This window comes from Dama dama, chromosome 20 (genome assembly GCF_033118175.1).
Source record: "Dama dama isolate Ldn47 chromosome 20, ASM3311817v1, whole genome shotgun sequence".
NCBI classification, from domain to species: domain Eukaryota; kingdom Metazoa; phylum Chordata; class Mammalia; order Artiodactyla; family Cervidae; genus Dama; species Dama dama.
The window spans coordinates 90,363,992-90,389,916 of NC_083700.1; the positions used below are offsets into that span (position 1 = coordinate 90,363,992).

At 37.7% G+C, this 25,925-nt stretch overlaps 2 protein-coding genes and 1 non-coding gene across 3 annotated transcripts in view; 2 read left to right on the forward strand and 1 right to left on the reverse strand.

Annotated features, from left to right (window-relative positions):
• Positions 1-25,925, reverse strand: part of LOC133041340 (sterol carrier protein 2) — a 106,889-nt gene that overhangs the window by 30,930 nt on the left and 50,034 nt on the right. Inside the window, exons 9-11 of the mRNA XM_061121867.1 lie at positions 23,915-24,065; positions 22,683-22,830; positions 15,643-15,750 (exon numbers count right to left, since the gene is read on the reverse strand). Of these exons, the coding sequence (XP_060977850.1) occupies positions 15,643-15,750; positions 22,683-22,830; positions 23,915-24,065 (407 nt within the window). The remainder of the gene's footprint in view (positions 1-15,642; positions 15,751-22,682; positions 22,831-23,914; positions 24,066-25,925) is intronic.
• On the forward strand, positions 5,598-8,385 carry LOC133041242 (exosome complex component RRP4-like). The gene is given in 3 exon segments (XM_061121693.1): positions 5,598-5,680; positions 5,864-6,071; positions 6,073-8,385. Coding segments are annotated over 3 exon segments (963 nt in total). The 3' UTR covers positions 6,745-8,385.
• LOC133041736 (U6 spliceosomal RNA) lies at positions 20,762-20,868 on the forward strand. The gene has a single exon (XR_009689312.1). It is a non-coding gene; the product is annotated as a U6 spliceosomal RNA (small nuclear RNA).

Genomic DNA, 25,925 nt, shown 5'->3' on the forward strand with positions numbered 1-25,925 from the left:
GTGGGCAGCCTGTATGTTGACGCTCAGGGCTATGTTCCCGCGTTGCTGGAGAATTTGCGTGGTATGTCTTGCTTTGAAACTTACTGGCTCTTGGGTGGTGGTTGGTTTCAGTGTAGGTATGGAGGCTTTTGGATGGTCTCTTATTACTTAATGTTCCATGTAGTCAGGAGTTTTCCGGTGTTCTCAGGTTTGGGGCTTAAGTCTCCTGCCTCTGGATTTCAGTTTTATTCTTCCAGTAGTCTCAAGACTTCTCCAACTATACGGCACTGATAATAAAACTTCTAGGTTAATGGTGAAAAGATTCTCCACCGTGAGGGACACCCAGAGAGGTTCACAGAGTTACATGAAAAAGAGGAGAGGGAGGAGGGAGATAGAGATGAGCAGGAGGAGAAAAGGGGGGACTCAAGAGGAGAGAGAGAGATCTACGCAGTTGTCTGTTCCCAAAGTGTTCTCTGTAGCCCAGACACCCACAAAGATTCACAGAATTGGATTGGGACGAGAAAGGGGAAGGAGGAAATAGAGGTGTTCTGAGGTAGAAAACGGAGAGTCGAAAGTGGGAGAGAGTAATCAACACACTCCTGAATAAAAATGGGAATTGAATATTGGATTCCTAAATGTCCAAAATTTATATCACATACGGAAAAACAAAGATTAAAAATCTAGAGTAGAGGTTAGACTCTTAAAAATACAATATTAAAAACAAAAACACAAAAAATTTTAGAAATATATATGAAGTTCAGTTTAAAAATAGGGCTTCTCTCTTTTTTTTTTTTGCAAGGTTATAGTGAAATGAAAATGAAAATCAAGGAGTAGTAGAGGAGTAATGAGGACTCCTTTCAAAGACAATGGGCTGCTTTTCTGGGCACCTGATGTCCTCGGCTAGCAATCAGAAGTTGTTTTGTGAAGTTTGCTCTGTGTTCAATTGTTCTTTCGATGAATTTGTAGGGGAGAAAGTGGTCTCCCCGTCCTATTCCTCCGCCATCTTGGCTCCTCCCCCAATACTTTGTATCATACATAAAAATTAACTCAAAATGGGTTACAAATCTAAATGTAAGGCTGAAAGCATAAACATTTAGGAAAAAAATATAGGAAAAGATCCTTGTGATCCAGAATTAGAAAAAGATTTCTTAGGACTTAGCCAAAAGTAAAAACTTTTGCTCTTTAAAGACACTAGTAAGAGAATGAAAAGGAAAGTCACAGACTGGGAGAAAAATCTTTGCAAAGCATATATTTTGTAAAGAACTTTTATACAGGAATACAAAGAACTCTTAAAACTCAACAAAAAGAAAAATAAATTTTGTAGCCAAAATGGGCAAAAAGTTTGAATAGATACTCCATAGAAGATAATACAGACGGCAAATAAGCACATAAGAAGTTGTTTAACATCATTAGCCAGTAGGAAAATGCAAATTAAAGTCACAAAAAGAGGCCACTACATACCGATTGTTGTTGTTCAGTCTCTCAGTTGTGTCTGACTCTTTGCAACGCCATGGACTGCAGCATGCCAGGATTCCCTGTCTTTCACTATTTCCCAGAGTTTGCTCAAACTCATGTCCATTGAGTCGGTGATGCCATCCAACCAATTCCTCTGCTGTCCCCTTCTCTCCTGCCTTCAATCTTACCCAGCATCAGGGTCTTTTCCAATAAATCATACTGATTAGAATGGCTAAAATTTTTAAAGCTGACTATTCCAAGTGTTGACAAGGCTATAGTGGAACTAGAACTCTCATACATTTCTGGTGGGACGGGAAAATGGCATGAGCACTTTGGAAATCAGTTTGACAGTTTCTTAAATGTTAAACCCACAACAGGCATATGATCTGACTTTGGCTCAGATCATGAGCTCCTTGTTGCAAAATTCAGACTTAAATTGAAGAAAGTAGGGAAAACCACTAGGTCATTAAGGTATGACCTAAATCAAATACTTTATGACTATACAGTAGAAGTGACAAATAGATTCAAGGGATTAGATCTCATAGACAGAGTGCCTGAAGACTTTGGATAGAAGTTTGCAACACTGTACAGGAGACAGTGACCAAAACCATCCCCAAGAAAAAGAAATGCAGCAAGCAAAATAGTTGTCTGAGAAGGCCTTAAAAATAGCTGAGAAAGGAAGAGAAGTGAAAGGCAAAGGAGAAAAGGAAAGATATACCCATCTGAATGCAGTGTTCCAAGGAATAGCAAAGAGATAAAAACCTTCTTAAGTGAACAAGGCAAAGAAATAAAGGAAAACAATAGAATGGGAAAGACTAGAGATCTCTTCAAGAAAATCAGAGATACCAAGGGAACATTTCATGCAAAGATGGACTCAATAAAGGACAGAAATGGTATGGACTTAACAGAAACAGAAGATATTAAAAAGAAGTGAAAAGAATGCACAGAATAACTGTGTCTTAATGACCCAGGTAACCCCAATGGGGTGATCACTCACCTATACCAGACATCCTGGACCATGAAGTCAAGTGGGCCTTAGGAAGCATTACTATGAACAAAGCTAGTGGAAGTGACAGAATTACAGGTGAGCTATTTCAAATAATAAAAGATGATGCTGTTAAAATGCTGCACTCAAGATGCCAGCAAATTTGGAAAACTCAGCAGTGGTCATAGGACTGGAAAAGGCCAGTTTTCATTTCAATCCCAAACAGGGGCAATGCTATAGAATGTTCAAACGACTGCATGATTGCACTCATTTCCCATGTTGTTGTTATTCTGTTGCTGTTGTGTTCACCTCTTTGAAGCCCCATGGACTGCAGCACGCCAGGCTACCCTGTTCTTCACTGTCTCCCGGAGTTTGCTCAAACTCATGTCCATTGAATCAGTGATGCCATCCAACCAACTCATCCAATCATTACATCTTCTGTCATTCCCTTCTCTTGCCTTCAAGCTTTCCCATGCTAGCAAGGTAATGCTCAAAATCCTTCAAGCTAGGCTTCAACAGTAAGTGAACTGAGAAATTCCAGATGTACAAGCTGGATTTAGAAAAGGCAGAGGAACCAGAGATCAAATTGTTGATATCTATTAATTACAGGAAAAGCAAAGGAATTCCAGAAAAATATCTACTTCTGCCTCATTAACTATGCTAAAGCCTTTGACTGTGTGGATCACAACAAACTGGAAAATTCTGAAAGAGATGGGAATACCAGATCACTTTACCTACCTCCTGAGAAACCTGTATGCAGGTCAAGAAGCAACAGTGAGAACTAGGCATGGAGCAATGGTCTGGTTCAAAATTGAGAAAGGAGGATATCAAGACTGTATATTGTCACTCTGCTTATTTAATTTATATGCAGAGTACATCATGCAAAATGCCAGACTGGATGAATCATAAGCTGGAATCAAGATTGCTTGGTGAAATATCAATAATCTCAGATATGTAGATCACACCACCTTAATGGCAGAAAGCAAAGAAGAACTAAGGAGTCTCTTGATGAAGATGAAAGAGGAGAGTGAAAAAACTGGTTTAAAATGCAACATTCAAAAAACTAAGATACATCCGGTTCCGTCACTTCATGGCAAATAGATGGGGCAACACTGAAAACAGTAACAGACTTTATTTTTCTGGGCTCCAAAATCACTGCAGTCAGTGACAGCAGCCATGAAATCAAGACACTTGTTCCTTGGAAGAAAAGCTATGACGAATCTAGGCAGTGTATTAAAAAGAAGAGGCTGGTTGTGTGGATGCAGAGGGGGCTGGTGGAGAGACTGAGAAAAGAGATCAAGCCCTGAGACTTTGGAGTGGGAGCACTGACTCCAAGACCCTAGACTACCAGAGAACTAACCCTAGAAGGTATTAAATAGTGAGAACTCACACAAAGGAAACTACTGTAATACAAGATGTGGCATCACCCAACCGCCAATAGCACCCTGTGCCAGACACCTCACCTAAACAACAAACAAAACAAAAATACGAACCTAATCATCAGCAGACAGGATTACTACCTCACTCAGTCTTGCCCATAAGAGGAGAAACAAACAAACAAAAATTCAGCACAAATCTCACCTTATAAGAAGCTTATACAAACCACTAGACCAAACTTAGACAGCAGAAACCAAAAGGAAGAAAGAATTCAACCTTGAAGCCTGGGAAAAGGAGACCTCAAACACAATAAGTTAAAAAATAATAATAATGAAAAGGCAGAGAAACACTACACAAATGAAGGAACAAACTAGAAACATATAAGTCCAAATGAATAAAGAGGAGATAGGCAAACTACCCGAAAAAGAATTCAGAATGATAGCAAAGATGATTAAAAACCTTGAAAGCAAAATGGAGAAAGTTCAAGAATCAATTAACAAAGACCTAGAACAATTGAAGAATACACATGCAGAGACAAACAACACAATTACTGAAATTAAAAATACTCTAGAAGGAATCAATAGCAGAATATCTGAAGCAGAAGAACGAATCAGTGAACTGGAAGATAAAATGGTGGAAATAACTTCTGAAGAGCAGAAAAAAGTAAAAAGAATGAAAAGAACTGAGGATAGTCTCAGAGACCTCTGGGACAATATCAACCACACCAACATTCAAATAATAGGGGTCCCAGAAGAAGAAGAGAAAAAGAAAGGGTATGAGAAAATTTTTGAAGAGATTATAGTTGAAAATTTCCCCAGCATGGAAAAGGAAATAGTCAATCAAGCCCCAGAGGCACAAAGAGTTCCATACAGGATAAACCCAAGGAGAAACACACCAACACACATACTAATCAAACTAATAAAGACTAAACAAAAGGAAAGAATATTAAAAGCAGCAAGGGAGAAGCAACAGGTAACATACAAAGGAAACCCCATATGCCTAACAGCTGATCTTTCAGCAGAAACTGCAGGATCTGGCAGGAATGGCAGGATATATTTAAAGTACTGAAAGGGAAAAATCTACAACCAAGATTCCTGTACCCAGCAAAGATCTCATTCAAAATTGATGGAGAAATCAAAAGCTTTTCAGACAAGCAAAGGTTAAGAGAATGCAGTACCACCAAACCAGCTTTACACCAAATGTTAAATGGACTTATATAGTCAAGAAATACAAGAGAAGAAAAACGATTCTATGAAATAAACCCCAAACAATTAAGAAAATGGCAATAGGAACATATATATCAATAATTTGAATTCTTAAATGTAAATAGATTAAATACTCCAACCAAAAGACACAGACTGGCTGAATGGATACAAAAACAAGACCTATATATATGCTGTCTATAAGAAACCCACTTTAGACCTCAAGACATGTACAGACTGAAAGTGAGAGGATGGAAAAATATATTCCATGCAAATGGGAAGCAAAAGAAAGCTGAAGTAGCAATCCTCATATCAGACAAAATAGACCTTAAATAAAGACGATCACAAGAGATAAGGAAGGATACTACATAATGATCAAGGGATCAATCCAAGAGGAAGACATAACAATTGTAAATATCTATGCACCCAACATAGGAGCACCTCAATACATAAGACAAACACTAACAGACAGAAAAGGAGAAATTGACAGTAACACAATAATAGTAGGAGACTTTAACACTCCACTCATACCAATGGACAGATCACCAAAACAGAAAATTAATAAGGAAACACAAGTCTTAAATGATACATTAGATGAGATGGATCTCATTGATATCTTCAGGGCATTACGTCCAAATGCAGAATACTTCTTCTTATCAACTGAACATGGAACATTCTCCAGGTTAGGCCACATCTTGGGTCACAAATCAAACCTCAGTAAAGTTAACAAAATTGAAATTGTATCAAGCATCTTCTCCAACCACAATGCTATAAGACTAGATATCAATTTCAAGAAAAAAACTAAGAAACACAAACACATGGAGATTAAACAATAGGTTTCTAAATAATCAACAAGTTACTGAAGAAATTCCGAGGTCGCTCGGAAGCCTCTTAGCGAGAGTCTAGGTCGCGAGAGTAAAAAACACCTGGTGGTCCCAGGGGACACGATCACCATGGACACAGGCTTCATGCGGGGCCATGGAACCTATATGGGGGAAGAGAAGCTCATTGCATCTGTGGCTGGCTCTGTGGAGAGAGTAAACAAGCTGATCTGTGTAAAAGCTTTGAAAACCAGGTGAGAACAAAAGATATAATGGTGAAGTGGGAGACATTGTAGTGGGGAGAATCACAGAGGTTCAACAGAAGAGGTGGAAGGTGGAGACCAACTCCAGGCTGGATTCAGTCTTGCTTCTCTCATCCATGAACCTTCCTGGAGGAGAGCTGAGGCGAAGATCTGCAGAAGATGAGCTGGCGATGAGAGGTTTCTTGCAAGAAGGGGACCTTATCAGTGCTGAGGTCCAGGCAGTGTTCTCTGATGGAGCCGTCTCTCTGCACACGAGGAGTCTCAAATACGGAAAACTAGGTCAGGGCGTTTTGGTTCAGGTCTCCCCTTCCCTGGTGAAACGGCAGAAGACCCACTTCCATGACCTGCCGTGTGGTGCCTCAGTGATCCTGGGCAACAATGGCTTCATCTGGGTCTACCCAACCCCTGAGCACAAAGAAGACGATGCAGGGGGCTTCATCGCAAACCTTGAGCCGGTCTCCCTTGCTGATCGAGAGGTGATCTCCCGGCTCCGGAACTGCATCGTCTCGCTGGCAACTCAGAGGATGATGCTGTATGATACCAGCATCCTGTACTGCTATGAAGCATCCCTTCCACATCAGATCAAAGACATCTTAAAGCCAGAAATAATGGAGGAAATTGTGATGGAAACACGCCAGAGGCTTTTGGAACAGGAGGGGTAAGAAGAAGCCTCTGACGGCCAGGACTGTGTGGACCCTAGCAGAGCAGCCCTTGAAAGTGGAGAATCTGATTGGTGGTCCCCACGTGCAGCTTAGTGAAGAACCGGGAAATTCATCACTGGACCTACATTGGGCTGCCTCTACCCCAAAGACCTGCTTTCTCCTGTTTTAAGGCAAAGTGAGGGGGAAGGTGATTACTGCTGCTGACCCCTTGAGTTGCCCACAGACTTCGGTGCTTCGGGTAGTTTCAGGCCCTTAAAAGCATTCAGAGTTCCAGCTGAATAGACTTCTATTTTGGAATCATATTTTGGATTCTATTTTGGAATCTTTTGTCTTATAGTCACCGTCAACCCACCAGGCACAGTGCCCCATGAAATTGCCCCTATATAAAACATAGCCTCCCTGATCCCCCCAGTGGTCTGTTTTGGGTCCATTCCCACCTCCTCTGCAGCGCGAGAATGACACTGAAGAGTGTAGCTGGTAAAATGAACCCAAGAGTCAGTGGGAGAACACAGCAACCAAGCAGCCTTTTGCTTGGTTGGAATCTCATTTCCTGTTACATGTTCCCCCTAGTGACAGACACAAGTACATCCCCGCCAGGCTGCCTTAATCTGTTCTGCCTTTGAGGGTGATCTGTCAGAAGCTGAATAATTGAGGACAGAGAGAATGACTGTTTTGGGTGCTCTGATAAATGTGAAAACAAAGTAAGAAAGGTGGAGATGGAAAAAGAAAAGTTTTTCCTCCTATAACTGAAGCAGCAGTGCATTTACTTTTGAATAATTCAGGGTTGAAAGGTAAAAACAAGATACTGAAGTTCTGTCTCACTGAGAATGGCTAGAATTTTTATGCATTCTTTTTCAGATGACTTTCTAAACATGGTGCCCTGATTTGGGTTTGGGGTAAACAGTTCTTTTAAAGACAGTATATGAGAGTGCTATTTGGGGAGCTGTTTGTTTTTGTTTTTTGTTTTTTTTTTTAGTTTATACATGTGGCATCACCATTTCTGTTCTTGTATTCTGTGTAATACTTGGGAGCTAAGTACAGGTGAAGGACGACTTGGGAGATAGAAATTCTTCTGACAGAGGCCTTTAAACTTAAACCTAGAACACCTAGTAAAATTTAAACCTAAGGACAGTTTCAGTGGTAACGTGGAGCATCTGACAGTTTGGAAACGGAACTCAGCTCTTTTTTGTTAAGTTGTGTGTCTTTATAACGTCATTTAGTCTGTTGCCTGTTTCAAGGGGCTGCAGACAACTGAGTGTTGTACAGGCCGCGTTGCAGCCTTAGGTTTGCTCCCTTGTTTCCAAGAACACGTCCCAGGTTGTATGTCCCTGAAGGGAAGGGGAAAGGGGAGGATGGGAGCCTGCATCCTGCTCTGGGCTGCTTTTGATCAGGGCCGTCAGTGGGTTCTGAATGTTTGCCCTTCTCACTTGGTCTCCCAAGCTGCCACCCCATGCTGTTCACTCAGTATATCCTGAATACTGGTTACCTACTAAGTGGAGATACCAACATATAAAAGTCTAAAAACATCTTTTTGGTTATTAGCTACTTTTTTTGTGGCCCACTAGAGGGTGCCCTTGTTAAGCGTAATTTCAGTAGGTATTTTTTTAAAAATAAAGCTGAAGTTTTTACACTGGTTCTGAATTCCTCTAGCAATGTGTAGGTTGCTTTGCTTTATAAGCGTGAGCACAAAATTAGGCTGGACTGTGTCACTCTTAGTGGAATATATGCGCTTAAAGGGATTTATTCAAATGTGGCAATTTGAATTTGGCAATTTATTAAAATTTATTTACTTCTGAAAAAAAAATAAATAAAAAATAAAAGGGAAATCAAAAAATTTCTAGAAACAAATGACAATGAAAACACAACTACTCAAACCTATGGGATGTAGCAAAAGCAGTTCTAGGAGGGAAGTTTATAGCAATACAATCCTACCTCAAGAAACAAGAAAAGCATCAAATAGATAGCATAACTTGACAACTAAAACAACTGGAAAAAGAACAACAACAACAAATAAGTAGAAGGAAAGAAATCATAAAGATTCGAGCAGAAATAAATGAAAAAGAAATGAAAAAAACAATAGCAAAGATAAATAATACTAAAAGCTGGTTCTTTGATAAGATAAACAAAATTGACAAACCTCTAGCCAGACTCATCAAGAAAAAAAGAGAAGAATCAAATCAACAAAATTACACATGAAAAAGGAGAGGTTACAACAGACAATGCAGAAACACAAAGGATTATAAGAGAGTATTATGAACAACTATATGGCAATAAAATGGATAACCTGGAAGAAATGGACAGATTCTTAGAAAACTTCAGTCTTCCAAGACTGAACCAGGAAAAAACAGAAATTATGAACAACCCAAGTACAAGGCCAGAAATTGAAGCTGTGTTCAAAAATCTCCCCAAAAACAAAAGCCCAGGACCAGATGGCTTCACAGGAGAATTCTATTAAACATTTAGAAAAGAGCTAATGCCTATCCTTCTAAAACTCTTTCAAAAAACTGCAGAGGAAGGAACACTTCCAAACTCATTCTATGAGGCCACCATCACCCTGATACCAAAACCAAAGACAACAGAAGAAAAGAAAACTACAGGCCAATATCACTGATGAAAACAGATGCAAAGATCCTCAACAAAATTTTAGCAAACAGAATTCAGCAACAAATCAAAAAGTTCATACACCATGATCAAGTTGAGTTTATTCCAGGAATGCAAGGATTCTTCAATATATGCAAATCAATCAGTGTGATACACCATATTAACAAATTGAAAGATAAAAACCATATGATCATCTCAATAGATGCAGAAAAAGCCTTTGACAAAATTCAGCACCCATTTATGATTAAAACTCTTCAAAAAATGGGCATAGAAGGAATCTACCTCAACATATTAAAGGCTATATATAATAAGCCTATGGCAAACATTATTCTCAATGGTGAGACTTAAAGCATTCCCCCTAAGATCAGGAACAAGACAAGGGTGTTCACTTTCACCACTATCATTCAACATAGTTCTGGAAGTCCTAGCTATAGCAATCAGAGAATAAAAACAAACAAAAGGTATCCAGATCAGAAAAGAAGAAGTAAAGCTCTCAGTTTGCAGATGACATGACACTGTACATAGAAAACCCTAAAGATAGTACCAGAAAATTACTAGAGCTAATCAGTGAATTTAGCAAAGTTGCAGGATACACAATCAATACAAGAAATCACTGGCATTTCTATATACTAACAATGAAAAATCAGAGAGAAATGAATGTACCAATCCCACTCACCACTGAAACAAAAAGAATTACATATCTAGGAATAAAATTATCTAAGGAGACAAAAGAACTGTACACAGAAAATTATAAGACACTGGTGAAAGAAATCAAAGGCAACATAAACAGATGGAGAGAAATTCCATATTCCTGGGTAGGAAGAACCAATACTGTGAAAATGACTATACTACCAAACACAATCTACAGATTCAATGTGATCCTTATCAAACTACCAATGCATTTTTCACAGAACTAGAACAAAAAATTTCACAATTCATATGGAAACAAAAAAGATCCCAAATAGCCAAAGCAATCTTAAGAAAGAAGAATGGAGCTGGAGGAATCAACCTTCCTGACTTCAGATTATACTACAAAGCTACAGTCATCAAGACAGTATGGTATTGGCATAAGAACAGAAATATATACCAATAGAACAAAATAGAAAGCCCAGAAGTAAACCCATGCACCTATGGGTACCTTATTTTTTACAAAGGAGGCAAGAATATACAATGGGGCAAAGACAGCCTCTTCAATAAATGGTGCTGGGAGAACTGGACAGCTAAATGTAAAAGAATGAAATTAGAACACTTCCTAACACCATACACAAAGATAAACTCAAAATGGATTAAAGACCTAGATGTAAGAACAGAAACTATAATACTCTTAGAGGAAAACATAGGCAGAAAACCCGATGACATAAATCAAAGCAAGATCCTCTATGACCCACCTCCTACAGTAATGGAAATAAAAATAAAAGTAAACAAGTGGGACATGCTTAAACTCAAAAGCTTTTGCACAGCAAAGGAAACTATAAGCAAGGTGAAAAGCCAACCTTCGGAATGGGAGAAAATAATAGCAAATGAAACAACTGACAAAGGATTAATTTTCAAAATATACAAGCAGCTCATACAACTCAATATCAGAAAAAGAAACAACCTAATCAAAAAGTGGGGAAAAGACCTAAATAGACATTTCTCCAAAGAAGACATACAGATGGCTAACAAACACATGAAATGATGCTCAACACCACTCATTATTCAAGACGTGCAAATCAAAACCACAATGAGATGTCACCTCACACCAGTCAGAATGGTCATCATCAAAAAGTCTACAAACAATAAATGCTGGAGAGGGTGTGTAGAAAAGGAAACTCTCTTGCACTGTTGGTGGGAATGTAAATTGATATAGTCATTATGGAAGACAGTTTGAAGATTCCTTAAAAAACTAGGAATAAAACCACCATATGACCCAGCAATCCCACTCCTAGGCATATACCCTGAGGAAACCAGGGTTGAAAAGGACACATGTCAGTTCAGTTGCTCAGTCGTATATAACTCTTTGTGACCCCATGAACTGCAGCACACCAGGCCTCCCTGTCCATTACCAACTCCCGGACTCCACCCAAACCCAAGTCCATTGAGTTGGTGATGCCTTCCAACCATCTCATCCTCTGTCGTCCCCTTCTCCTCCTGCCCTCAATCCCTCCCAGCATCAGGGTCTTTTCAAATGAGTCAGCTCTTCACATCAGGTGGCCAAAGTATTAGAGTTTCAGCTTCAACATCAGTCCTTCCAATGAACACCCAGGACTTATCTCCTTTAGGATGGACTGGTTGGATCTCCTTGCAGTCCAAGGTACTCTCAAGAGTCTTCTCCAACACCATAGTTCAAAACCATCAATTCTTCGGCGCTCAGCTTTCTTTATAGTCCAACTCTCACATCCATACATGACACTGGAAAAACCATAGCCTTGACTAGACGGAACTTTGTTGACAAAGTAATGTCTCCGCTTTTAATATGCTATGTAGGTTGGTCATAACTTTCCTTCCAAGGAGTAAGCATCTTTTAATTTCATGGCTGCAGTCAGCATTTGCAGTAATTTTGGAGCCCAGAAAAATAAAGTCAGCCACTGCTTCCACTGTTTCCCCATCTATTTGCCACAAAGTGATGGGACCGGATGCCATGATCTTAGTTTCTCAATGTTGCGTTTTAAGCCAGCTTTTTTACTCCCCTCTTTCACTTTCATCAAGAGGCTCTTTAGTTCTTCTTTGCTTTCTGTCATAAGGGTGGTGTCATCTGCATATCTGAGGTTATTGATATTTCTCCTGGCAATTTTAATTTCAGCTTGTGCTTTATCCAGCCCAGCGTTTCTCATGATGTACTCTGCATATAAGTTAAATAAGCAGGGTGACAATATACAACCTTGACGTACTCCTTTTCCTATTTGGAACCAGTCTATTGTTCCATGTCAAAGGCTTAGACATAGTCAATAAAGCAGAAATAGATGTTTTTCTGGAACTCTCTTGCTTTTTCGATGATCCAGAGAATGTTGGCAATTTGATCTCTGGTTCGTCTGCCTTGTCTAAATCCAGCTTGAACATCTGGAAGTTCACGGTTCACATATTGCTGAAGCCTGGCTTGGAGAATTTTAAGCATTATTTTACTAGCATGTGAGATGAGTGCAATTGTGTGGTAGTTTGAGCATTCTTCGGCATTGCCTTTCTTTGGGATTGGAATGAAAACTGACCTTTTCCAGTCCTGTGGCTACTGCTGAGTTTTCCAAATTTACTGGCATATTGAGTGCAGCACTTTCACAGTGTCATCTTTCAGGATTGAAATAGCTCAACTGGAATTCCATCGCCTCCACTAGCTTTGTTCATAGTGATGCTTCCTAAGGCCCACTTGACTTCACATTCCAGGATGTCTGGTGTCCCACTGTTTATTTCAGCACTATTCACAATAGCTAGAACATGGAAGCAAACTAGATGTCCATCAACAGATGAATGGATAAAGAAGTTGTGGTACACATACACAATGCAAATTTACTCAGCCATAAAAAGGAACACATTTGAGTCAGTTCTGATGAGGTGGACGAACCCAGAACCTATTATACAGAGTGAAGCAAGTCAGAAAGAGAAAGATAAATATTGTATTCTAATGCACATATACGGAATCTAGAAAAATGGTACTGAAAAATTTATTTACAGGGCGGCAATGGAGAAACAGACATAGAGAATAGACTTATGGACATGGGAAGAGGGGAGAAGAGGGTGAGATGTATGGAAAGAGTAACATGGAAACTTACATTACCATGTGTAAAATAGATAGCCAACAGGAATTTGCTGTATGGCTCAGGAAACTCAAACATGGGTTCTGTATCAACCTAGAGGGGTGGGATGGGAGGGAGATGGGAGGGAGGTTCAATAGGGAGGGGATATATGTATACCAATGGCTGATTCGCCTTGAGGTTTGACAGAAAACAACAAAATTCTGTAAAGCAATTATCCTTCAATAAAAAAATTAATTTAAAAAAAATGTAGAGACATCATTTTGCCAAAAAAGGTCCATATAGTCAAAGCTATGGTTTTTCCAGTAATCATGTATGGATGTGAGAATGTGATGATAAAGAAGGCTGAATACCAAAGACTTTATGGTTTCAAACTATGGTACTGGAGAAGAGTCTTGAGAGTCACTTGGACTGCAAGGAGATCAAACCAATCAATCATAAAGGAAATCAATCATGAATATTCGTTGGAAGGACTGATGCTGAAGCTGAGGCTCCAATACTTTGGCAACCTGATGCCAAGTGCTGACTCACTGGAAAAGACCCTGATGCTGGGAAAGATTGAGGGCATGAAGAGAAGGGGGCAACAGAAGATGAGATGGTTGGATGGCATCATTGAGTCAATGGAAATAAGTCAGAGCAAACTCCAAGAGATAGTGAAGTACAGGGAAGCCTGGCATGCTGCAGTCCATGGGGTCACAAAGAGTTGGACACAACGGAACAACAACAAAATGGACAACTCATTCACCAGCTTTTCCTTTTAAGCTTTTCTTTTGGGGGGGGGGGGTGGCGGTTGGTGTTTAATTTGTTGCTTGCTCCATCTGTTTTTGACACCTTAAGCAACTACATTGTTAAACAGTTGTTGCTGATTGTTTTTGACAAATCACTCTGAGGAAAATACTGTTTGTATTGGGCAGGTTCTCTTTGGGTCACACAAAGACAAGCTTTTTGAGGATGGTTTACCAGAGAACTTCCAGACAGGTCAAATAATGACAAGCCTCTAAGTATGGGGCTTTGAAAGAACTTCAACTCAATTTTGACTTCTCCAGTGCTGGGTAATCTGCTAGTTTTCACCATGACTGCAGGCTCTTGTTTGCAAGGCTACCATGGAGCTAGAGAAAAGGACTAATATCAGAGCAAGTAAAAAGTGCCACAAAGCTTGCTGTTCTTACAGAGAAAGAGCTGTTGACTTTTTAATAAATGTTGCTCCAGATTGTTGTAAGCCTTTGGTTAATTACCAAAGATCTGAAAAAGTTGATCTAGACAATTTTTGCAAGTGTTCTTGGTAATTTTGTAACAGAAAGTATTTTCAGATGTTGTTATTCTGCCACTCTTAGTAACATCACTCTGACTCACATGGTTTTTAGATTACTTTTTAAAGATATTTAAAACATATTAAACTATTTAAGGCAATAATAATAGTAATAGTATAGTGTGGGGTTTATAATACATTCAGAAGTAAATGTATGACAATAATAGCACAGAGTATCAGGCTATATGGAAACATGCTGTTAGAAAAATTCCTATAAGTGAAATTGTATGACATTATTTGAAGGTAGATCATGGCAAATTAAAAATACATGTTATAAATCCTGGCGCAAACACCAAAAAAATGAGAAAAGGAAATAATTCAATAGAAGAGAAAAATAAAATACTAAAAAATATTCAATTGATAACAAGATAGTATGAAAGAGAGAAAAGAAGCAAAGAACAGACAGAACAGAAAACAAATAGTAAGTGGAACATTATACTGCAATTGTATGTGCCTGTCTACCTATTTCTCTCTTACACTCTATCTATGTATACTCATTTTTGTTACTAGTTTATAAGATTACCTAATTTGAGTGATAAATAGAAATAAACCAAAATTAATTGCTGAAATAAATACACTATAAATTCTAATTCTTCTCTATTTTGGAATTTCTGATAATTTATAAAATTTTACTTAATACATAAGACAATATAAAAAAAATACAAAACTTACCTGTCTTCATAAAATAAATCTCAGAATTTTAGTGCTAAGCTATTTCAGAAACCACTTTGTACAATTTCTTCATTTCACAATTAAGGAAACTAAGAGTCAGAGTGACTGACTAATCATTAACAATTGAAAATTAATCAAAAGAGTCACATGGCCAGTTAGCAGTAGAGCCACAGTAAAATTCCTATAACTTTTAGACCAGTTCTCTCAAGAGAAAAAAATTTCTATACAACATCGACCACATATGCAACTATACATAAATAATGTGCTTATTTCAGATGATCCTATCTAGCAGATCTAGCAGTATCTCTATTTGGAAACATCTTGTTAATTAAGTTATACACCTATTTTAAAATAATCAGACTTTTAAAAATGCCTTTTGTTGAACTTAGAGTTTTAACTAATTCAAATTCTCAACAATTAATCAAGATTTTTGAACTATACTAAACAAAAATTGAAAATATCATAAATAATCATTTAAAACACTGCATATCAAACTCAGAGAATAAAATCATTCACTTAAATCAATGACCAAATCATTCACACTTATGCCAAAAAAGATTTAAAAATTATGAAATCTATGTGTATCATTACCTGTAGCTCCAAGTGGGTGCCCCTTTGAAATTAATCCACCACTAGGATTTATGACCCACTTTCCTCCATAAGTATTATCTCCTCTTTCAACCAGTTTTCCACCTTGGCCTACAAAAGGAAAAATAATATTCATAAATGTAAAAAGTAACATTGGGATAAATGATACATTAGGGTTTTTTTTAACTTATGGATAGCCAAGAATTTCTTGGACCAAACATTTCTTGATGGCTCAAACTAACATCAAATTGACATAAGCACTTCTAAAAGTGAGGTAACAAATATTGGGTAATAAAGGCTTATATTTTCAGAACATTTCCTTCATGAAACAAAGCTCCTACTAGTTCCTAACAGCTCTCTGCTTCCAAAATTGTTCTTAATATAACAGAGATTCAGAGAACCATAACAAAAATACTGAAATAGATACAATAACTAAAATAATACTAGGTTTAAAAATTTACAATTTTGCCAAATGTATTCATTTCCAACTGTACATTACATGCTATATAAATATTCTTAGTAAACAGCTGTGAGGAGAGGGGAGAGAGAGAGAGAAAAAAAGAGCACTTTCATGAAATAAAATGGCTGAAAACACTGTTAAGCATAATGTAAGCCTAAAAGAAAAAAATTACATCACATGTTTGGCATGCTCAACATTCTTATCAATTCTGTAGGCATTCATCCAGGTAGTTAAGGAGTAAACAAAAACGCATGCATAGTATAAAATATTCTTCCAGATGATATTTCTGGTAATGAGAGGTGAAATGTGTCCAAATAATGATGATAATGGTCGTGGTGATGCTACCAGAGGCATCTAATAACCTCTGATGGTAATTCAGACTGTAAAGAATCTGCCTGCAGTGCAGGAGACCCGGGTTTGATCCCTGGGTTGAGAAGATTCCCTGGAGAAGGAAACAGCAACCCACTCCAGTATTCTTGCCTGGAGAATTCCATGGAGAGAGGAGCCTAGTAGGACAGAGTCCATGGGGTCACAAAGAGTCAGACATGACAAAGCGACTAACATACACACAATCATTTATTCATATATTTATTTTTGGTTGTGCTGGGTCTTTGCTACTGCACAGCTTTTTCTCTGGTTGCTGCATAAGAAGGCTGGCATGGCTAAGTTAGTCAGATAAAAGAGACTTCTAGACAAAGAATATAGCCAGAGATAAAGTAGAATACTTGATAATGAAAAAAAAATCACCAGGAAGACATAAAAACCATAAATAACAGAGCCTCAAAATAAAAAAAGCAAAAATTGATAAAATTTTAAAAAGAGATAGCTCCACAATTGTAATACAACTATAGTATGAGATTCTAACAGCCCTCTCTCAGCAAGTGATAGAGCACATCTAATAAACTAGTGGAGACATAGAAGATCTGAAAAGTTCTATCAATCATCTTGATTTAACTGACATATACAGAACATGACATCTAACAGTCTTGAAATCACCATTATTTTTCAAGTGCGTATAAGTTCACCAATATATACCATGTGCTGAGCCATAAAATAAATTTCAATTAGTTTGAAAGGATCAAGACCAAATAAAGCATAATCTCTGACTACAACAAAATTACAATAGAAAGCAAGAAGATACCTATGAAAATTCGAAATCCTAAGATAGTAAACAACTAACCTCTAAATAGTTTACAGGTCAAGGACAAAATTAGACATTAAAGAGACATTTTAAATATTTTGAACTAGATGACAATGGATATTAAAAACCTGTGGACTTTTTGTAGAAACAATAAATGCTGGAGAGGGTGCAGAGAAAAGGGAACCCTCTTACACTGTTGGTGGGAATGCAAACTAGTATAGCCACTATAGAGAACAGTGTGGAGATTCCCTAAAAAACTGGAAAAAGAACTACCATATGACCCAGCAATCCCACTGCTGGGCAAACACACCAAGGAAACCAGAAATGAAAGAGACACATGTACCCCAATGTTCCTTGCAGCACTGTTTACAACAGCTAGGACATAGAAGCAACCTAGATGTCCATCTGCAGATGAATGGATAAGAAATCTGTGGTATATATACACGATGGAATATTACTCAGCTATTAAAAAGAAAGCATTTGAATCAGTTCTAATGAGGTGGATGAAACTGAAGCCTATTATACAAAGTGAAGTAAGTCAGAAAGAAAAACACCAATACAGTATATTAACGCATATATGTGGAATTTAGAAAGATGGTAACGATGACCCTACAGGTGAGACAGTAAAAGAGACAAAGATGTAAAGAAGAAACTTCTGGACTCTGTGGGAGAAGGCAAGGGTGAGATGATTTGAGAGAAAAGCACTGAAACATGTATATTACCATATGTGAAATGGATCGCCAGTCCAGGTTCAATGCATGAGACAGGGCGCTCAGGGCCGGGGCATTGGGATGACCCTGAGGGATGGGATGCGGAAGGAGGTAGGAGGGGTTCAGGATGGGGACACATGTACACCCATGGTTCATTCATGTCAGCGTGTGGCACTGACACTGCAATATTGTAATTAGCTACAATATTGTAATTAGCCTCCAATTAAAATAAATAAATAAATTCTTTAAAATATCGGTGGAATGCAGCTAACATACTGCTCAGAGAAAAACACATAGCTTTATATAGTACATTAGAAATGGAGAAAGATCTAAAATAAATCTTCTGTCATAAGAAACTTAAAAAATAAAAAAGTCAATGCAAACCCGAAGTAAATTAAAGGAGGGAAATAATGAAAAGCAGAGATCAGTGAAATAGAGGGGAAAAAAAGACAACAACAAAGTCAAAAGCCAAACCTTTCTAAAGCTCAACAAAAGTGGCAAACCTCTAGGTAGGCAGATGAAGGAAAAAAAGGAGAAAGAACAAAAAATATCAATATCAGGAATTTTAAAAGTAACCATGGATTCTGTAGAAATTGAAAGGATAAAAACAGTTCTATTTCCAGTTTTTTAAGGAATCTCCACACTGTTCTCCATAGTGGCTGTACTAGTTTGCATTCCCACCAACAGTGTAAGAGGGTTCCCTTTTCTCCACACCCTCTCCAGCATTTATTGCTTGTAGACTTTTGGACAGCAGCCATCCTGAATGGCATGTAATGGTACCTCGTTGTGGTTTTGATTTGCATTTCTCTGATAATAAGTGATGTTGAGCATCTTTTCATGTGTTTGTTAGCCATCTATATGTCTTCTTTGGAGAAATGTCTCTTTAGTTCTTTGGCCCATTTTTTTGATTGGGTCATTTATTTTTCTGGAGTTGAGCTGCAGGAGTTGCTTGTATATATTTGAGATTAATCCTTTGTCTGTTGCTTTGTCTGCTATTATTTTCTCCCATTCTGAGGGCTGTCTTTTCACCTTGCTTATAGTCTCCTTTGTTGTGCAAAAGCTTTTAAGTTTCATTAGGTCCCATTTGTTTATTTTTGCCTTTATTTCCAATATTCTGGGAGGTGGGTCATAGAGGATCCTGCTGTGATTCATGTCGGAGAGTGTTTTGCCTATGTTCTTCTCTAGGAGTTTTATAGTTTCTTGTCTTACATTTAGATCTTTAATCCATTTTGAGTTTATTTTTGTGTATGGTATTAGAAAGTGTTCTAGTTTCATTCTTTTACAAGTGGTTGACCAGTTTTCCCAGCACCACTTGTTAAAGAGGTTGTCTTTTTTCCATTGTATATATGTGCCTCCTTTGCCGAAGATAGCATAAATCAAAGCAAGATCCTCTATGACCCACGTCCTACAGTAACAGAAATAAAAACAAAAGTAAAGAAGTGGGACATGCTCAAACTCAAAAGCTTTTGCACAGCAAAGGAAACTATAAGCAAGGTGAAAAGACAACCTTCGGAATGGGAGAAAATAATAGCAAATGAAACAACTGACAAAGGATTAATTTTCAAAATATACAAGCAGTTCATACAACTCAATATCAGGAAAAGAAACAACCTAATCAAAAAGTGGGGGAAAGACCTAAATAGACATTTCTCCAAAGAAGACAAACAGATGGCTAACAAACACATGAAAAGATGCTCAACATCGCTCATTATTTGAGAAATGCAAATCAAAACCACAATGGGATATCACCTCACACCAGTCAGAATGGCCAACATCAAAAAATCTACAAACAATGAATGCTAAAGAGAGTGTGGAGAAAAGGGAACCCTCTTGTACTGTTGGTGGGAATATAAACTGATACAGTCACTTTGGAAGATGATATGGAGATTCCTTTAAAAACTAGGAATAAAACCACCACATGACCCAGCAATCCCACTCCTAGGCATATACCCTGAGGAAATCAAAATTGAAAAGGACACAGGTACCCAATGTTCACTGCAGCACTATTTACAATAACTAGAACATGGAAGCAACCTAGATGTCCATCAACAGATGAATGGATAAAGAAGTTGTAGTACATATACACAATGGAATATTACTCAGCCATAAAAAGGAATGCATTTGAGTCAGTTCTAATTGGTGGATGAACCTAGAGCCTATTATACAGAATGAAGTAATTCAGAAAGAGAAAGATAAATATTGTATACTAACGCATATATGTGGAATCTAGAAAGATGGTACCAATGAATTTATTTGCAAGGCAGCAATGGAGAAACAGACATAGAGAACAGATTTTTGACCACAGGGAGGGGGAGGAGAGGGTGAGATGCATGGAGAGAGTAACATGGAAACTTACCTTACCATGTAAAATAGACAGCCCATGAGAATTTGCTATACGTCTCAGGGAACTCAAACAGGGGCTCTGTAGCAACCTAGAGGGGTGGGATGAGGAGGGAGTTGGGAGGGAAGCTCAAGAGGGAGGGGATATATGTACACCTATGGCTGATTCATGTTGATGTTTGACAGAAAACAATAAAATTCTATAAAGCAATTATCCTTCAATAAAAAATAAATAAATCTTTAAAAATTGATTAAAATACATGTAACTGATAATCAAAACTTTTAAAATTTGTCCTGCAAGAGACATCATTAATAAAACAAAAAGGCAGCCAGTGCAGTAACAAAGACCTAGAGCAGTCAAAAATAAAAAATAAAACAATAGACAAACCACAGACTGGGAGAAAAAGTCCACATATATCAGACACATTACTTGTATCCAGAAAATACTTTTATATAAATTTTACAACACAAGTGCTCACTTCGGCAGCACATATACTAAAATTGGAACGATACAGAGAAGATTAGCATGGCCCCTGCGCAAGGATGACATGCAAATTCGTGAAGCGTTCCATATTTTTGAAAAGACAGCCCTCAGATTGGGAGAAAATAATAGCAAGTGAAGAAACAGACAAAGGATTAATCTCAAAAATATACAAGCAACTCCTGCAGCTCAATTCCAGAAAAATAAATGACCCAATCAAAAAATGGGCCAAAGAACTAAACAGACATTTCTCCAAAGAAGACACACAGATGGCTAACAAACACATGAAAAGATGCTCAACATCACTCATTATTAGAGAAATGCAAATCAAAACCACAATGAGGTACCATTACACGCCAGTCAGCATGGCTGCTATCCAAAAGTCTACAAGCAATAAATGCTGGAGAGGGTGTGGAGAAAAGGGAACCCTCTTACACTGTTGGTGGGAATGCAAACTAGTACAGCCGCTATGGAAAACAGTGTGGAGATTTCTTAAAAAACTGGAAATAGAACTGCCATATGACCCAGCAATCGCACTTCTGGGCATACACACTGAGGAAACCAGCTCTGAAAGAGACACGTGCACCCCAATGTTCATCGCAGCACTGTTTATAATAGCCAGGACATGGAAGCAACCTAGATGCCCATCAGCAGACGAATGGATAAGGAAGCTGTGGTACATATACACCATGGAATATTACTCAGCCATTAAAAAGAATTCATTTGAACCAGTCCTAATGAGATGGATGAAGCTGGAGCCCCTTATACAGAGTGAAGCCAGAAAGATAAAGAACATTACAGCATACTAACACATATATATGGAATTTAGAAAGATGGTAACGATAACCCTATATGCAAAACAGAAAAAGAGACACAGAAATACAGAACAGACTTTTGAACCCTGTGGGAGAATGTGAGGGTGGGATATTTCAAAAGAACAGCATGTATACTGTCTATGGTGAAACAGATCACCAGCCCAGGTGGGATGCATGAGACAAGTGCTCCGGCCTGGTGCACTGGGAAGACCCAGAGGAATCGGGTGGAGAGGGAGGTGGGAGCGGGGATCGGGATGGGGAATACGTGTAAATCCATGGCTGATTCATATCAATGTATGACAAAACCCACTGAAATGTTGTGAAGTGATTGGCCTCCAACTAATAAAAAAAAAAAAAAATATTTTACAACACAAAAAAGAAGAAAACTAACCCAATAATCAAAGGGCAAAAGACCTGAACAAACACTTCACAAAGATACATGTATATCAACAAACACAAGAAAAGATGCTCAACATCATTAGTAATCAGGGATAAGCAAATTAAAATGAAAATAAAAACATCACTATATAGTCTCTTGAATGGTTCAAATTTTAAAAACTGACCACATCAAGTGTTGTTAAGAACATAAAGCAAGTTAAATCTCACATATTGCTTGCTAGTAGTAGTGGAAAATGGTACAACCACTTTTTTTTTTTTTTTTTTTTTTTAATTAGTTGAAGGCTAATTACTTCACATTTCAGTGGTACAACCACTTTAGAAACAAAAAGAAAAAAAATCTCCAGGTCCCACCAACTAGTCTTCTCATTTTCCCTTCTGCGGGTCTTTGTTCAAACACATCTGAAATACCTATAATTACATAAGTGATTTTTCTTTTTTTTTTTACTTAACAGTGTATTACCAGTACCCTTGATTTACATAAATCAAATCACTTATATATTCTGTCATCTCATTTGGTACTGTCCAAGACCACAACTCTAAAAGTCCAGCATTAAGAGAGCGTACATTCACTTAGCACAGTGTGGCAGAGACAACATAGAAGGGAACGCAACTAGTGAATTATTTTGTTTCAATAATGAGAGTGAAATTTTTTCAATGAAACATAGTAAGTTAATCTGCATCTCATCAAAGATATTACCTTCTGGACACAGTCCCAGTGCTTCATAAGTAATAAGTTCATTGCTAGAAAAGCAATCGTGAAGTTCTATTACGTCAATATCACTTGGTCTCAGGCCAGATTTCTCATAGCACTTTCTGGCAGCTTCTTTACTCATGTCAAAACCAACCTAAAACCAAAATCATATACAAATAAATTAAAGGTATCAAAACTGGGACTTTCATGTAGGGATTATAAAAGATGAACATATGTATAACCTTTACAGTTGAGAATTGTCCATAAATGTTGAAATCTCAGTCAATTCTATATTACAGAGAAAGCTCAAATAAAATATCCAGGAGAGACAATGGACATACACATTAAATTCTGTACTATAAAGAATAGAATTTTAAATCAGGTATATAAAAAGGATGTATAATTCCTCATGCCATATACAATGCTGTTACAAAACTCTGTCAAACCACAATATAGAGTTGTGGTAGACTGAAGAGATCTATCAAGAGACTATTTTGATTCACTGAAAAATATGGGTGAATTTCTACATGAAAATAAACAATCTTTTATCAACAGAAAATCAGGTGGGATTCACATCATTTTTCTAATATTCATGCTCTTAACACCCCTTAACATGCAAACTCAACTCTTTTCCAAGCAAATTGTGATACAATGGAAAATGTACTGCAATTGGAAAACCTAAGTTGTACCTCTACCACACCATATCTTGGACAACTTATAGAAACATTTTAAAATCCAAAGCATTATTATAAAGTCATTTTATAAGCTCTAATGTAAACCAAATGCTTATTTACATACACGTGTGTACCTAATGCATATTTTTATATGTATATATGTATGTATCTTCAAATATTCAACCTAGAGTTCTAGGTCAGAATTCTCATTTTTTTTACTTCCTCCATTTTGTACTCAATCTGCAGTCAGAATTTTTAAAGTGCGAAGGGTCAAAAAGTTCCTCAAAACATCCTTGTTTTTTTATTTTAATTCTATAAGACTGGAGTTCTGGGCATATTTAATCATTCCAAAATTTTTAAAAATATAACTCTAGTTAGTTAGAAGTGCGTATGTTCTCATAAGTGATTTTCCCTTAGATTCTTAAATGATGGGTTACAATACTAAATTTTCTAGAACAATTTTTTTCAAGTAAATAAACTTTAAGAGCTGATGACATGATGTCACTTTGAAATTTTTAAAAAGAAATCCCTCAACTGATTAATAAAACAGAATCTCAGACACACCATTTTAATAATGCTTTTTTCTTCAAATGAGCTTGGCATATCAGTCACCATCTCTTGAGCCAAAATTTCCACAGCTTGGGATTTCAGGTCATGCTTCTGTACAAATGCTTCACTAGCCAAAATTGCTGCGGCAGCACCATCTGAAGTGGGACTAAGAGGAGGTAAAAATAGTTATTGATATCCTATTCACTTCAATCCTAGGATTTCAGACTAGGAGTTCTTACAGTGTGGAAAGACAGGCAGGGAGGGTATGCCTGCTGGTCACTGGACTGTCCTAGTAATATCTGCAGTTAAAAATTACACATGCTTCCTACATGAAGACTGAACCTCTAGCAAGAATTTAAAGGCTGCCGATCACTGCTTAGATTCTATGGGTCTCTCCCCAAAAGTTCTTATTGCAAAGAATTCCAGATTTGCCTTTGCAAACACATAAGGTATTTTTTGGTGACTTCTGAGGAGTCCACAAGGTTATTTCTAAGCTAACACAATAAAGATTTTACTCTAGGCCTAACTAGCTCCAACTTTGTTCTCTCTCAAATAATCAGTCCTGAAATCCTTCTGAAAAATGGGAAACGATGGAATAGGAGATACGAGAAAATCTATGGTTTGGTTAAGACTTTTGTGATCTCCTTAAGGAGAGATAAGAAAGCCTTCCTCAGTGATCGGTGCAAAGAAATAGAGGAAAAAAAGACTAGAGATCTCTTCAAGAAAATTAGAGATACCAAGGGCACATTTCATGCAAAGATAGGCACAATAAAGGACAGAAATGGTATGGACCTAACAGAAGCAGATGATATTAAGAAGTGGTGGCAAGAATACACAGAAGAACTATATAAAAAAGATTTTCATGACCCAGATAATCATGATGGTATGATCACTCACCTAGAGCCAGACATCCTGGAATGTGAACTCAAGTGAGCCTTAGGAAGCATCACTATGAACAAAGCTAGTGGAGGTGATGGAATTCCAGTTGAGCTATTTCAATCCTAAAAGATGATGCTGTGAAAGTGCTGCACTCAATATGCCAGCAAATTTGGAAAACTCAGCAGTGGCCACAGGACTGAAAAAGGACAGTTTTCATTCCAATCCCAAAGAAAGGCAATACCAAAGAATGCCCAAACTACCACACAATTGCATACATCTCACATACTAGCAAAGCAATGCTCAAGATTCTCCAAGCCAGGCTTCAACAATACATGAACCATGAAATTCCAGATGTTCAAGCTGGATTTAGAAAAGGCAGAGGAACCAGAGATCAAATTGCCAACCTCCACTGGATCATCGAAAAAGGAAGAGTTTCAGAAAAATATCTACTTCTGCTTTATTGACTACGCCAAGCCATTTACTGTGTGGATCACAACAAACTGTGGAAAATTCTATAAGAGATGGGAATACCAGACCACCTGACCTGCCTCCTGAGAAATCTGTATGCAGGTCAAGAAGCAACAGTTAGAACTGGAGAACTGGACATGGAACAACACACTGGTTCCAAATTGGGAAAGGAGTACGTCAAGGCTGTATACTGTCATCCTGCTTATTTAATTTATATGCAGAGTACATCATGAGAAATGGTGGGCTGGAAGAAGCACAAGCTGGAATCAAGATTGCCAGGAGAAATATCAATAACCTCAGATATGTATATAACACCACCCTCACAGCAGAAAGCAAAGAGGAACTAAAGAGCTTCTTGATGAAAGTAAAAGATTAGGAGAGTGAAAAAGCTGGCTTGAAACTCAACATTGAAAAAATGAGGATCATAGCATCCAGTCCCATCACTTCATGGCAAATAGACGGGGGGACAATGGAAACAGTGACAGACTTTATTTTCTTAGGCTCCAAAATCACTGCAGATGGTGACTGCAGCCATGAAATTAAAAGGCACTTGCTCCTTGGAAGAAAAGCTATGACCAACCTAGACAGCATATTTAAAAAAAAGCATATTGCCAACAAAGATCCATGTAGTCAAAGCTATGGTTTTTCCAGTAGTCATGTACGGATGTGAGAATTGGAC